The following is a 14,479-nucleotide window of genomic DNA, read 5'->3' as shown; positions in this document are numbered from 1 at the left end:
CTTAAAGGGACCCTTCCCCGATAACCCAACCAAGTACGTACATATAACAACATTGGCTATACATAGTGAATTGTGTTATTGTCCTTATGTGGTCTCCGCCACATACGTCCCCCCAGAATTCACTAGCACTGGCAATGTCAGTCGTTGGGGGGGCTGGATCACACGGTCGGAACGGCTCCTCAATTCCGGGGCGGGGACCGGGGATTCATTGGAGGGACCTTGGGCGCTCGGTGGTGGACTGAGAGTGCAGAAACCGGAGGTCGGCCCCGCCTCGGGGGCTGTGCCAACTCAACGGGTCGGTCCAGATCCAGGTGGGCCGGCTTAAGACGGTCCACGGAAATGCAGTCCGGCTTACCGTTGACATCCACTACGAAGGTCTTGTCCCCGGTTTCCAGGACGCGGAATGGTCCATCGTAGGATGGCTGAAGAGGTCCCCGGTGGGCGTCGTGGCAGACGAAAACGTACTCCGCCGCACGAAGGTCGAGCGGAACGTGGGACTGTGGGAGGCCATGCTGCGACGTGGGCACCGGCGCGAAAACCTTGGCGTTGTCAAGAAGGTCGGACCGCTGACGGGCTGCGGACCAAGTTTCCGTTGCATTGGGGACAAAATCCCCGGGAACCTGCAGCGGCTGTCCGTAGACGAGCTCGGCGGATGAGGACTGGAGGTCCTCCTTGGAGGCGGTCCTGAGTCCCAGCATGACCCACGGGAGTCTGTCGATCCAACTGTTGTCCCAGAGGCTGGCCCGCAGCGCGGCCTTCATGGAGCGATGAAACCGTTCGCACAGTCCGTTAGCCTGAGGGTGGTATGCTGTGGTGCAGTGGAGTCTCAACCCGAGGCCTCAGGCGACAGCTTTCCAGAGCTCCGATGTGAACTGGGGCCCCCGGTCGGAGGAAATGTCAGATGGGGCGCCGAACCGGGCGACCCAAGTGCTGATGAAATCCTGAGCCATATCGGCGGACGTTGTTGAAGACAGCGGGACGGCTTCCGGCCATCGGGTGGTTCTGTCGACCATTGTGTGGAGGTGGGTGAACCCACGGGAGGGCGGCAGGGGCCCCACCAGGTCCAAGTTAACATAGTCGAAGCGCCTCTCGGGCACCACGAAAGGCGCCAACGGTGCCTTAGTATGGCGATGCACTTTCGAGCGTTGGCATACCACGCAGGTGCTGGCCCAGTCGCGAACGTCCTTCCTGAGCCCGTGCCAGACGAACTTAGCTGCCATCAGCTTCTGTGATGGCTTCCTGCCCGGGTGGGAAAGATTACGGACGGCGTCGAAAACTTGCCGTCTCCACCCGTTGGGCACGACGGGACGTGGCTGCCCAACGGAGACGTCGCACAGGAGTGTGGTGCCGGCATCGTCGAACGCGACGCCTGCTATTTGAAGGCCCGTGACCGCCGTCCTGCAGGCCTGGACGTCCGGGTGGGAGGCCTGGTCGGCCGCCATGCGGGTGTAGTCGATGCCGAGGTTTACGGCGCTGGCGACGGCTCGGGAGAGACAGTCGGCGACGGGGTTGTCTTTCCCAGCCACATGCTGGATGTCCGTTGTAAATTCTGAGATGAAGGCCAGCTGGCATTGCTGACGGGCCGACCACGGCTCGGAAGCTTTGGCCATGGTGAAGGTCAACAGTTTATGGTCCATGAACGCTGTGAACGGGCGAGCCTCCAGTAGGAAACGGAAGTGTCGGACGGCGAAGTAGAGGCCGAGAAGCTCGCGATCGAAGGTGCTGTACTGCCGCTCGTTGGGGCGGAGCTGCCGGCTGAAGAAGGCGAGCGGCTGCCAGGTGCCGTTGACCCACTGTTCGTGGACGGCGCCGAGCGCATAGTCTGAGGCGTCCGTGGTGAGAGCGATCGGCGCATCAAGTAACGGATGCGCCAGCATGGTCGCGTTAGCCAGGGCCGTTTTCGTGTCCGTGAAAGAATTGTCCATCTCCTCGGACCAGTCGACGGCGAGCTTGTTGGGCTTGCCTTTGAGGGCCTCATAAAGGGGCCGCATAAGCTGGGCTGCTCGGGGGATGAAGCAATGGTAAAAGTTCACCATGCCCAAAAATTCCTGCAGGGCCTTCACGGTGAGGGATCGCGGGAAGTCCATCATGGCCTCCACTTTCGATGGCAGTGGCACCGCCCCGTCCTTCGTGATGCGGTGCCCGAGAAAGTCGATCGAGGACAGCCCAAAGTGGCACTTGGCCGGGTTAATGATTAGGCTGTGCTGGCTGTGGCGTTGGAAGAGAGTCCAAAGGCTCCGTCCTGGAAGCACTGGCGATGAGGATGTCGTCCAGGTATACGAACAGGAATGTCAGGTCCCGTAACACAGTGTCCATTATGCGTTGAAAAGCCTGGGCGGCGTTTTTGAGGCCGAATGGCATGCGGAGGAATTCGAACAGCCCGAACGGGGTGATCACCGCGGTTTTCGGGACATCCTGCGGCCGGACAGGAACCTGGTGGTAACCCCGGACGAGGTCCACTTTCGAGAATACCACTTTCCCGGCCAGGCGGGCGGAAAAGTCCTGGATGTATGGAATCGGGTAGCGGTCGGGGGTCATAGCGTCGTTGAGGCGCTGGTAATCGCCTCACGGGCGCCACCCGCCACCTGGTTTTGGAGCGATGTGGAGGGGCGAGGCCCACGGATTGTTCGACCGGCGGATGATGCCGAGGCGCTCCATGGTGTCGAACTCGGCTTTAGCGATAGCGAGTTTCCCCGGGCCGAGGCGCCGAGCGTAGGCATAGACGGGCGGACCGGTGGTCAAGATGTGGTGTTCTACCCCGTGTTTGCTGGCGGCGGACGAGAACGTGGGCTTCATGAGGTCCGGGAACTCGGCGAGGAGGCGGGAAAACTCGTCGGAGGCCAAGAGTGCGCTGGACAACTTCGTTGTGCTGGACCCGCTGAGGGAACACGGTAGCCAAAAGGCCATTGGCGCAGAGGAAGTCGGCGCCGAGAAGGGGGGTGGACACTTTTGCCGTGACAAAGTCCCAGGTGAACTGCTGCCCGCCAAAACAAAGTGCCACGCTCTGTTTCCGGAAGGTGCGGATGGAACTGCTATTGGCAGCTTCGAGAACGGGGCTGTGGTTTCCCCCCTCGCATGTCTATGTTTGACATGGGCAGGACGCTCACCTGGGCACCCGTGTCGCAAAGAAAACGACGTCCGGAGTCGGTGTCCGTAATAAATAACAAACTGCCTGAACGGCCGACAGCCATAGCAGCCGACGAGTGGTCTTTCGTTTGTTTCGATGTGGGAAAACTGCACGGGGGCTGGCACTTCCTGGCTTTGGGGCCAAACTGCGCGTGGTCGAAGCAGAGGCTTGTGGGCTGCCGCCGTTGGGCTGTATCGGTGGGGGCAGGGCTCCACGTGGCCGCGCAGTGCTCTTGCCCGGTGAAGAAAAATTTGTCGGCCTCCTTGGCCAGGTCACGGAAATCGGTAATGGAAAAGTTGGGTAAAGCCGACCATACCTGACCTGGCAGCTGTTGAAGGAACAGTTCCTTGAAGAGGAAGCACGGCTTGTGTGTGCCCAGGAGGGCCAGCATGTGGTCCATCAGCTCCGAGGGCTTGGAGTCGCCAAGCCCGGGTAGAGAGAGAAGCCGACGTGCGCGCTCGGCTTCAGTGAGTCCAAAAGTTTATAAGAGGTGCGTTTTCAGCGTTTCGAATTTGTTGAGCTCCGGGGGGTTCTCGACCAGGCTCACGACTCTGGCCGCGGTGGAGCTGCCGAGAGCGGAGACGACGTAGTAGTACCTCGTGTCGTCCGCGGTGATGTCCCGGAGTGCAAATTGCGCCTCGGCCTGGGCGAACCAAGCGACAGCCTGTCGTTCCCAAAACTTGGGTAGTCTGATGGAAACGGCATTCGTCGCCATTTCGGATGCGGTCTTTGGAATCGTCCAAAAGAGCAGCGGGGTCACAATAGTTGGAGTCGTTAGAAATCAACAGGCTCTGAGACTTTTGTTGCAGCAAAGGCAAAACGCGTGTTACTTTATTCACTCTCCATGAGGACAGGTTCTCAGCCTCGTTGCAGGGCTATGACATCATCACGCTACCGACGCATGACTTCATCATGCTACTGACCCTCTTAAAGGGACCCTGCCCCGATAACCCAACCAAGTACGTACATATAACAACATTGGCTATACATAGTGAATTGTGTTTAGGTACATATAACCACATTGGCTATACATTGTGAATTGTATTATTGTCCTTATGTGGTTTCCGCCACAGTCTAACTAAGGTTCGATACAAGTTTAGCATAACTTCACTACTTTTCAATTCTATCCCTCAAGAAATAAACCCTAGTGCTTGGTTTGATTTTTTATGGCCTTGCTAACGTGTGTCACAACTTTTAGTGATTTGTGTATTTGTACTCCAAGATCCCTTTGTTCCTTTACCCCATTTAGATTCTTATTTTCCATGTAATATGTGACCTCCCTATTTTTCTTACCAAAATGTAATGCCTCACATTTATCTGTGTTGAATTTCATTTCCCAATTATATGCCCATTCTGCAAGTTTATTAATGTCTTCTTGTAATTTGTTGCAGTCCTCCTCAGTATTGACAATCTCCCCAATTTGGTGTCATCCGCCAATTTAGAAATTGTGTTTTTGATTTCAAAGTCAAAATAGTTAATGTAAATTGTGAACAACAGTGGTCCCAGCACTGATCCTTGTCGGACCCCACTTCCCACCTTCTACTACTGTGAATAGCTACCCTTTACTCCTACTCTCTGCTTTCTGTCTTGAAGCCAGCTAGCAATCCATTCTGCTACTTGTCTCCTGACTCCGCATTCCTTGACGTTATTCATTAGTCTATTATGGAGTAACTTATCGAAGGCCGTTTGAAAATCTAGATAAATTACACCTACAACATTACCATTGTCCACTCTCTATGTTACCTCTTCAAAAAATTAAATTAGGTTGGTCACGCAGGACTTTCCATTTTGAAATCCATGCTGACTATTTGTTATTATATTTTTGGTTACTAGATGTTCTTCTATTGTCTCCTTTAGTAGGAATTCCAATATTTTTCCTACCACCGATGTTAATCTGATTGGGCTATAGTTCATAAGAACATAAGAAATAGGAGCAGGTGTAGGCCATTCAGCCCTTCGAGCCTTGTAGGGTTTTGTAATAATTTTGAAATTTCCTACAGTTCTGAAGATTAATTTTGATTAAAGAATACCTGGGTAATATGCCTTTAAAAATCCAGGGGATCAAAATGGCTGCCAGACCGCATGGCAAAAGACAAAGGACTTGAAAAGGCAGCTTGTGTGTGTGTCTGTGAAAAAGGTGAAGATCAAAGATGGCTGACCAGACTGCCAATCAAAGGCAGTTCAGGGAGTTTCCCCTCCCTGCAGAGACAATCGATATGTTTACAGAAACTGCTACACAAAGGATTAACCACTTGAGACTGGTTTCAGTCTGACCACAAGGACAATGACTTTCTGTTTACAATACCTTCAAGGCTATTTAATCAAGCAATCAAGGAAATGGACACATTTCAAACCACTGCAGCTTTATTCGAAAGCCCATCACGGACAATTGAAGACACATTTGAACTGAAAGGGAATGGTTTGAATGAATGGGTAATTCATCAGAACCCATTGCAGACAGTGGGAGCGGTTTTGGGTCCCTTTTGTTTGGCCCAGATACATCCGGATCTGGGCGGGAACATTTCGGCTCCAGGTGGGGTATGAAAGATAGCTTCTCAGAAGCCATCCCTCCCTCTCTCTGGCCTCATCTCTGTGCCCTCTACAATGTGGGAGTCTGCCTGAAGAAGTGGAACACCAGCAGTTTACTTTTAAAATACTGGGGTGTTTTTACTTTGGGGCAGTGAAGATCAAAGATCGCAGGACACGGAGAAGACGTTTTCATTGGTGAGCATTTATTTTTCTGGCCTTTTACAAGGCAACTTAGAATAGGTATGGGGTGGGAATTAAGTGGGAATTTTGGTGGAACTGTGATTTTAGTCAATTTTCCCTCATTGTGTCCATTCTCTCCTCCCCTATTTAAGCAACAGTGTTGCACTAAGCCGAGAAGTGCTTCAGTGAACATTGAAAGTAGCTGTATTAAAGTGCTCTTTTTAATTAAAAGCCACTAAGCAAAGGAGCTGTAGTGAGCAAGGTGTTTCTACATTAAAACTGTATCAAAAGGGGGTGTTGCACCAAGCAGATAAGTGCTGTGGTGAACACTGTGTAGCTGTTTTTAAAGTACAGTATTTAAAACTGTATTAAAAAGTGGTGTTGCACCAAGCAGAGAAGTGCTGTGGTAAACACTGTGTAGCTGTTTTTAAAGTGCTGTATTTAAAGGAGTGTTGCACTGAGCAAGGAGCGCTCTAGTGGACACTGAGTGTACTGCGTTAAGCAGAAGTGCTGTACCAGGCATAGCTGTGCTGTATCAATTTTTAAGTTGTTTCTTTCTTTTTGTTTCAATAGATACTGATCTGTTTTGCACCCAAACCACGAGTCACGTCTTTCTGTCCACATTGCTACCGAACAAGTCCAGCGGTCAGAACCAGGAATAGGGGAGCGCTTCAAAACCGCACGGGGGTCCCTGGAGCAGCTCAGAGGCTTCTGACTGGCCAGAGACAAATAACCCCCCCCCCCCCGGTGTTAATTCCTACAAAATGGCGACTGCGGCAAGACTGTCGGCAACGGTGTACGATGTGGCAGACAGTGGTTTGAGTCTGGAGAGAGCAGCCCTTATTGGGTTTCTTTTTATCCCACTGGTTTGTTTGTGGTTAGGTTCCCGCAGGCTTGGGGTGGTTACCCGCAGGATTCGGGAAGCCAGAGCAGAGAGTTGGGATAGGGAAAGCGAGGTTGAGGAATACCAGGCCAAGGTAGAGCGCCTGGTAGTTCAGTTTAGTGAGGGGAAAAGCCACGCGAGGTACGAGTCAGAGTACCTGAAGTGCCTAGTTGCAGAGGCCAAGAACAAGGAGATGAGGGTGCGGGAGGAGAACGCTCGCCTCATATAAGGAGTAAAAGAGCAGGAGGAAAAATTTAGGGAAGTAAAGGCAGCATATAAGCTGGCCAGCGAGCAAGGGTTTGAGGAAGCAGATCATGGCCCCTGTAGAGCAGAGATAGAAAGCCTGAATATGGCTTTAAAAAGAGCAAAGGGGATGATATGCCTGATCAGCCTGAAGTTAGGTCAGTCGGATTTTACTGGCAACCCAATTAAAACCGTCCCACAGGCAACACCCAGGGAAAGGCTGGTCAGGGAATTAGAGGTCCCACGACCGCCACCCACGGCTCCGGGCTTTCGGGAGCTCTGGCAGCTAAGGCGGGTGGAGGATGGGAAGGTAGAGGAAGCACAGCAGGCCCCGCTAAATAGGCCGCGACCAGGACCAGTGTAACCCCTCCGACAACGGAGCTACGGTCCGCCCGTTGATGAAAATGACCCAGGGGATATCCAGAATCAGTTTCTGGTGCCGTATGGCAGCCAACAGCTCAGGGACATGGTTAGCCACATCCCCAAGCTCACTAAAAAGGGGGACCCCTCTCCACACTTCAGGGAGATAGAACAGGCAGCTTGTGTAAATGACTGCGATGAGGCAGAGCAAGCAAAAATGCTGCTGTTTTCCCTGGCAGGTGATTTCCTCCAGTCCCTATCTGGTGAGTGCAAAAGGTGGCAGAGGGATTATGAGGGTCTTAAGAATGAGGTATTGGAGGCCATGGGACTCAATGATGGTAGCCCATTCGCTCGGGTGGAAAGAACAGTGCAGCTCCCAGGGGAGTCCCCGCAGGCATTCGCAGACAGGCTCTGGCCAGTCTACCGGAGCGCATGCCCGGGAATGCCAGGGTGGGCAGCACTGGACCCAGTCCAATTGACTCACTGGCTCCAGTGTCTCATGACAAACAGCCTACCCCTGATCCAAGCCCAGGTCATGGCTTGGTTTGACCCCCGAGACCCCCAGACCACCGAAGAAGCGTTGATCCGCCAGCTCACAGTAGCCTTCAGGAACATGAGGGGTATCGAGGCTCCCCAACCCAAGGGAAGAGTCCATGAGGTTAAACCTGGGAGCCAGAGTAAGAAAGAGTGGCACTAGGAGGGGAACCGGCCCTCTCAGGCTAGGTTAAATTGCTACGGGTGTGGGAAAGATGGTCACTGGAGAAAAGACTGTAAAAATCCTTGAAAGGACAGAGAAATGGATCCCACAGCCCCAGCCCAAACGGCAGGGCCAGACCTCCCTCCCGCAGCAATTGAGTCCTTTTTACAGTCCCTACGGTCACTTTTGACTGGCCAGGGGGGAGTAGCAGCCACCACCGGTGTTTTAACCCCGTCTGCCCAACCCCACTCCCAGCAATGACTAGAGCCAGCGCAGCCTGTTGACCTGTGTCCCCACGAAAATGCTGAGTGGAGCAGGCCCTATGTTGAGATGGGGGTGGAGATGGTGCAGGGGAGATATTTGGTGGACACTGGAGCCTCCAGCACGGTGGTCCACTCGGAGGACCTGACCAATTCACCCCGGCCTAACGGGGTCCCATCTAGCTTAATGGGACCCACAGGGAAACAGGCAGCTGGGAGTGAACCTGAGAATAGAAATCCCCAGCCCACAGCAGGTACAAGTTCACAGGCTGCACAGGCAGGCGCTGTGGCTTGTGTCAGGGGAGGAGCTATTCATGATTTTGAACAGGATTACTGGTAGGCAGCCAGTTATATCAAACAATGCGGGTTGTTTCAGCAGGGGGCAGGGGAACAGGCAGCTGGGATTGTAGAAGCTCCCCAGCACTTGGCCCGAGTGATTCCCCCTCTCTTGTGGGACTCCGGGGAGGAGCCTGAACCATGTTTTAGACCTGAATGGGAAGGCTCTCAGCCACCGGCAGCCAGTGGCAAGGGATTGCCTGTCCCCAGCCCAGGTTTGGGAAGGGAAGGATTCAAAGGATGAGGTCCCCAGCCAGCAGGGAGTGTGACCCAAGCTAAGGGTCTGCTCGGCAGGGTAGCCCCACCGGCGACACTCCCTAGGAGATCTCTTCGGGTACCCCAGCCCAAGAAAGTATGGTCACCCACTTTCCAGTGGAATAGGGCGGTCTCCCGAGTCAGGGAGAGGCCAAAAGGCAGAGGTCCCCAACTAGCAGCCATAAGCTGTGAGGGTCTATAAGCTGGAATCAGTCCAGCCATGCCACAGGGAGGAGCCTGTGGCAGCCCAACCAGGGATTAAGCTGGCCACCCAGAGATGGGTGGCGCTTGTAAATAGTTTTGGTCAAGTAATGTGTGATTAAAGAATTAAGGTAGAACGTGTATTAAAGTAGAACGTGTTAAGTTTTGTTTTGTATTGAAATAATATTAGTGTATAAGATTTGAGTGTGGTACCGTTCCAGAATTGTATTGTGGATCCAGGTAGCGGGACCTGATTACACCACCCCCCCCAAGCCAGCGGACCTGGCGAGATGTTTTTTTTTGTCTTTTTCAGAGTTCCAGAAAGCACAGGGGACCAGCGTGTCGTGGGATTCGAGAGAAGAAGCACCCCGAGTCCATGAAGGAAGGGGTCTGCAGGAAACAGATGCCCACAACATTTTAAAAAACTGCTGCTGGAAATACAATTTAAGACTAAGAATTTACAGAACTTGTTCATTATTTTACTGCTTGTTTGGAGTTAAAGGAAGCTCGTTTGTCTCCCATCTGTTTTCTTATAGCAGATATGTTGGCTGGGTGACAGCCCCTTTAAAGAAGTTTTATCATGTTAAAATTATGTTACAAGCGGTGAAGGGGCATAGGACCCCCTCCACGCTTGACTTATTGTGAATATAAGTGGTGCAGGGGCATTGGACCCCTCCGTGTACTAATCATTTAATTAATTTTGGGTTTTCTCTCTATAGAATCCTGCTGTACTATGATTCTCTCTGGGCAGGGGAGATGGAGGTGTCGGGGGATCAAAGATAGATTTAGTTAAGTATAAGGGAAGGTTGTTTGTGGTGGGTCAGAAATTATTGCTCACTTTTGGAAAGGATACTACAAGCAAGTTTTAGTATCCGATGGGGGACTGTAGGATTTCACAATAATTTTGAAATTTCCTACAGTTCTGATGATTAATTTTGATTAAAGAATACCTGGGTAATATACCTTTAAAAATCCAGGGGATCAAAATGGCCACCAGACCGCATGGCAAAAGACAAAGGACTTGAAAAGGCAGCTTGTGTGTGTGTCTGTGAAAAAGGTGAAGATCAAAGATGGCTGACCAGACTGCCAATCAAAGGCAGTTCAGGGAGTTTCCCCTCCCTGCAGAGACAATCGATATGTTTACAGAAACTGCTACACAAAGGATTAACCACTTGAGACTGGTTTCAGTCTGACCACAAGGACAATGACTTTCTGTTTACAATACCTTCAAGGCTATTTACTCAAGCAATCAAGGAAATGGACACATTTCAAACCACTGCAGCTTTATTCGAAAGCCCATCACGGACAATTGAAGACACATTTGAACTGAAAGGGAACGGTTTGAACGAATGGGTAATTCATCAGAACCCATTGTAGACAGTGGGAGCGGTTTTGGGTCCCTTTTGTTTGGCCCAGATACGTCTGGATCTGGGCGGGAACATTTCGGCTCCAGGTGGGGTATGAAAGATAGCTTCTCAGAAGCCATCCCTCTCTGTCTGGCCTCGTCTCTGTGCCCTCTACAATGTGGGAGCCTGCCTGAAGAAGTGGAACACCAGCAGTTTACTTTTAAAATATTGGGGTGTTCTTACTTTGGGGCAGTGAAGATCAAAGATCTCAGGGCATGGAGAAGGCGTTTTCATTGGTGAGCATATATTTTTCTGGCCTTTTACAAGGCAACTTAAAATAGGTATAGGGGTGGGAATTAAGCGGGAATTTTGTTAGAAATGTGATTTTAGTCGATCTTCCCTCGTTGTGTCCATTCTCTCCTCCCCTATTTAAGTAACAGTGTTGCACTAAGTCAAGAACTGCTTCAGTGAACACTGAAAGTAGCTGTATTAAAGTGCTGTTTTTAATTAAAAGCCACTAAGCAAAGGTGCTGTAGTGAGCAAGGTGTTTCTATATTAAAACTGTATTAAAAGGGGGTGTTGCACCAAGCAGATAAGTGCTGTGGTGAACACTGTGTAGCTGTTTTTAAAGTGCTGTATTTAAAGGAGTGTTGCACTGAGCAAGAAGCGCTCTAGTGGACACTGAGTGTACTGCGTTAAGTAGAAGTGCTGTACCAGGCAGAGCTGTGCTGTATCAATTTTTAAGTTGTTTCTTTCTTTTTGTTTCAATAGATACTGATCTGTTTTGCACCCAAACCATGAGTCACGTTTTTCTGTCTACATCGCTACTGAATAAGTCCAGCGGTCAGAACCAGGAATAGGGGAGCGCTTCAAAACCACATGGGGGTCCCTGGAGCAGCTCAGAGGCTTCTGACTGGCCAGAGACAATAACCCCAACCCTGCTAGCATGTGCTAATTCCTTACATCCTGCTCCGCCATTCAATGAGATCATGGCTGATCTTTTGCCTCAACTCCATTCACCGGCCCCATCGCCATATCCCTCGATTCCCTTACTAGTCAGAAATCTATCGACTTCTGTTTTGAATATACCCAATGACTGAGCCTCTACAGCCCTCTGAGGTAGAGATTTCCAAATATTCACCACCCTCTGTGTGAAGAAATGTCTTCTCATCTCAGCCCTGAATGGCCTACCCTTTATCTTGAGGCTGTGGCCCCTGGTTCTAGACTCCCCAGCCAAGGGAAGCATTCTCCCAGCATCCATCCTATCAAGCCGTGTAATAATTTTGTATACTTCAATTAGATCCCCTCTCATTCTTCTGAATTCCAGAGAATACAGACCTAGTTTACTCAATCTCTTCTCATACGACAGTCCCGCCATCCCAGGAATCAATCTCGTGAACCTTCGTTGCACTCCCTCTATGGCAAGTATATCCTTCCTTAGGCAAGGAGACCAAAAGTGTATGCAGTACTCCAGGTGTGGTCTCACCAAGGCCCTATATAATTGGAGTAAGACTTCTTTACTCCTGTACTCAAATCCTCTTGTAATGAAGGCCAGCATACCATTTGCCTTCCTAATGGCTTGCTGCACCTGCACATTCACTTTCAGTGACTCATGTACAGGGACACCCAGGTCCATTTGAGCATCTGCATTCCCCAATATTTCACCATTTAGGAAATACTCTGCCTTTCAGTTTTTTCTACCAAAGTGGACAACTTCACATTTATCCACATTATATTCCATCTGCCATGTTCTCACGCACTCACTGAGCCTGTCGAGAGCCCCTTGAAACCTCTTCACATCCTCTTTGCAACTGACACTGCCAACTAGCTTTGTAAGCTAGACGTGTTCTATCGCCCTTCTTAAATATAGGTTTTACATTAGCTATCCGCCAGTCCTCTGGCACTACACCTTTTTCTAATGAATTACTAATATGTGTAGTAATGCCTCTGCTGTCTCTTCCAAGATTCTTTTAAAATGCGTGGATTTAATCCATCTGGACCATGTGTTGTTTGGTAGGGAGTTCTAGGATTTTGACCATGAAGGAACCATGATATGTCGAGGCTGCCACCTCCACATCCAGAAGGACAAGGGTAACAGGTGCTTGGGAGTACCATCACCTCCAAGTTCTCCTCCAAGTCACACACCATCCTGACTTAGAAGTATATCACTGTTCCTTCATGATTGCTCGGTGAAAATCCTGGAACTCCCTCCCGAACAGCACTGTGGGAGCACCTTTACCACACGGGCTGCAGCGGTTCAAGAAAGTGGCTCACCACCACCTTCTCAAAGTCAGCAAGAGGTGGGCAATAAGTGCCGAGCTTGCCAGTAACCCCCATATCCCCAGAATGAAATTTAAAAATCTGCCGCACACTAAACTTAAGACTCTGAGCATTTTGCATCCTGTCCACACATTAGAGACCATAAGAGTAATAAGTCAAGGAACTAGAGCAGGGAAATAACTGGAGAAAAAAATGTTCTCGTATGCTACAACTCGGCTTTGCTAAGTATGTGTACAATTATCCGTAGGTTACATTTGCTGTAATTATAGCTTTGATGTCACAGACCAATTTCTCGAGGTTTCTGCTATTCCAAATTATACTCGACCTCATATTTCTGATTCTTCTCCCTCGGGTGTTGTGTAGAAATGTTCAGTGACTTGCACTGTAGCACATATATGTTATCAAATTACACAAGGTTCTGTTTGCATAGACAAATATTGGCGGCGTCTAATTCACATTGCTTTCGTGATCAAGAACTACTCGCTTTACTTATTCAACACTTTGTTTGGAATTGTTCATCTGAGAGCTTGACTGATGTAGAGATTGTTACATTAATTTTAACCTGTCGCGTATTCACACATTTACAAAAAGATTGAAAGCTTTGCAAAAAAGTAAAAATAGAAAAAAATCATTCAAGCTGTTGGTTCTTACCTTAATTTCAAAGAAATCTGTATCTGCAGGGGACGGCATTGTTAACACGACATGGCCGGTTTCCTGTGTATTTTGTGATTGTTCTCCTGCTAACTTAACAGGAACACCTGAGGCAGGAGATCCATCAGGATAAGTTACCTGGACCTACAGAGTGAAATAATAGCTGAGTCAAAAATTGTTCAGTTATTCAGGAAGAAAGAATGTGATAATTTAGGAATTTATCTTTGCCACGGCAACAGAGTCAGCCCGATTCCCCTTCCATTGAACTTCGATTGTGGTAATGTCACATGCTCGAACCAAAGGCGACACGAAAATCGCGCCTGAATTATTCATAAAATGTTGTGTGGCATTTCTGAATGACATCATGAGGAGCTACATTTGCCTCACCCGCTTATTTCAATTCTACCTGTTTCCAGAAACATGTAAAAACTCTGACGGTCAGCGTAGTGAATCCAATGTAAAATTGATGTAACTTTTTTTTGTATTCATTCACAGGATCTGGGCATCACTGGCAAGGCCAGCATTTATTGCCCATCCCTAATTGCCCTTGAGAAAGTGGTGGTGAGCTGCCATTATACAACTGTGTGGCTTACCAGGCCATTTCAGAGGGTAGTTAAGAGTCAACCACATTGCTGTGGGTCTGGAGTGAACATATCGGCCAGACCGGGTAAGGACGGCAGATTTGCTTCCCTAAAGGACATTAGTGAGCCAGATGGGTTTTTACGACAATCCGATAGTTCCACGGTCACCATTTACTGATACTAGCTTTTTATTCCAGATTTATTTAATTGAATTTAAATTCCCCAGCTGCCGTGGTGGGATTTGAATGACATATTTCCAGATCATTTGTCCAGGACCTTTGGAATACCTGAAACGTTAACTCTGTTTCTCTCTCCACAGATGCTGCCTGGCCTGCTGAGTTTTTCCAGTGTTTTCTGTTGTTACCTCTGGAATACTAGTCCAGTAACATAACCATTATGCCACCATTCCCATAATCAGAGATTAGACCAGCAATTGATTGTGATATGCTGCCAGATATTATATACTCAACCCTTGGGTATCTGATCCTGAGAAGACAATTGTATTGGACCATTGATTATTTTGGATGGTGTGGTTCCTTCCCCGGTTCAG

At 49.6% G+C, this 14,479-nt stretch overlaps 1 protein-coding gene across 1 annotated transcript in view; it reads right to left on the bottom strand.

Annotated features, from left to right (window-relative positions):
- The window catches only part of LOC147095711 (complement C3-like), a 102,573-nt gene that overhangs the window by 17,627 nt on the left and 70,467 nt on the right, over nt 1–14,479 (bottom strand). The window contains exon 11 of the mRNA XM_085974759.1: nt 13,349–13,492. Within this exon, the coding sequence (XP_085830885.1) occupies nt 13,349–13,492 (144 nt within the window). The remainder of the gene's footprint in view (nt 1–13,348; nt 13,493–14,479) is intronic.

Source organism: Somniosus microcephalus, unplaced genomic scaffold (assembly GCF_052327205.1).
Source record: "Somniosus microcephalus isolate GS21.2 unplaced genomic scaffold, FLI_Smic_1.0 unresolved_chr1, whole genome shotgun sequence".
NCBI lineage: Eukaryota > Metazoa > Chordata > Chondrichthyes > Squaliformes > Somniosidae > Somniosus > Somniosus microcephalus.
Note: the sequence above shows the minus strand (reverse complement) of the source record. Positions and strands in the feature narration are given on the sequence as shown.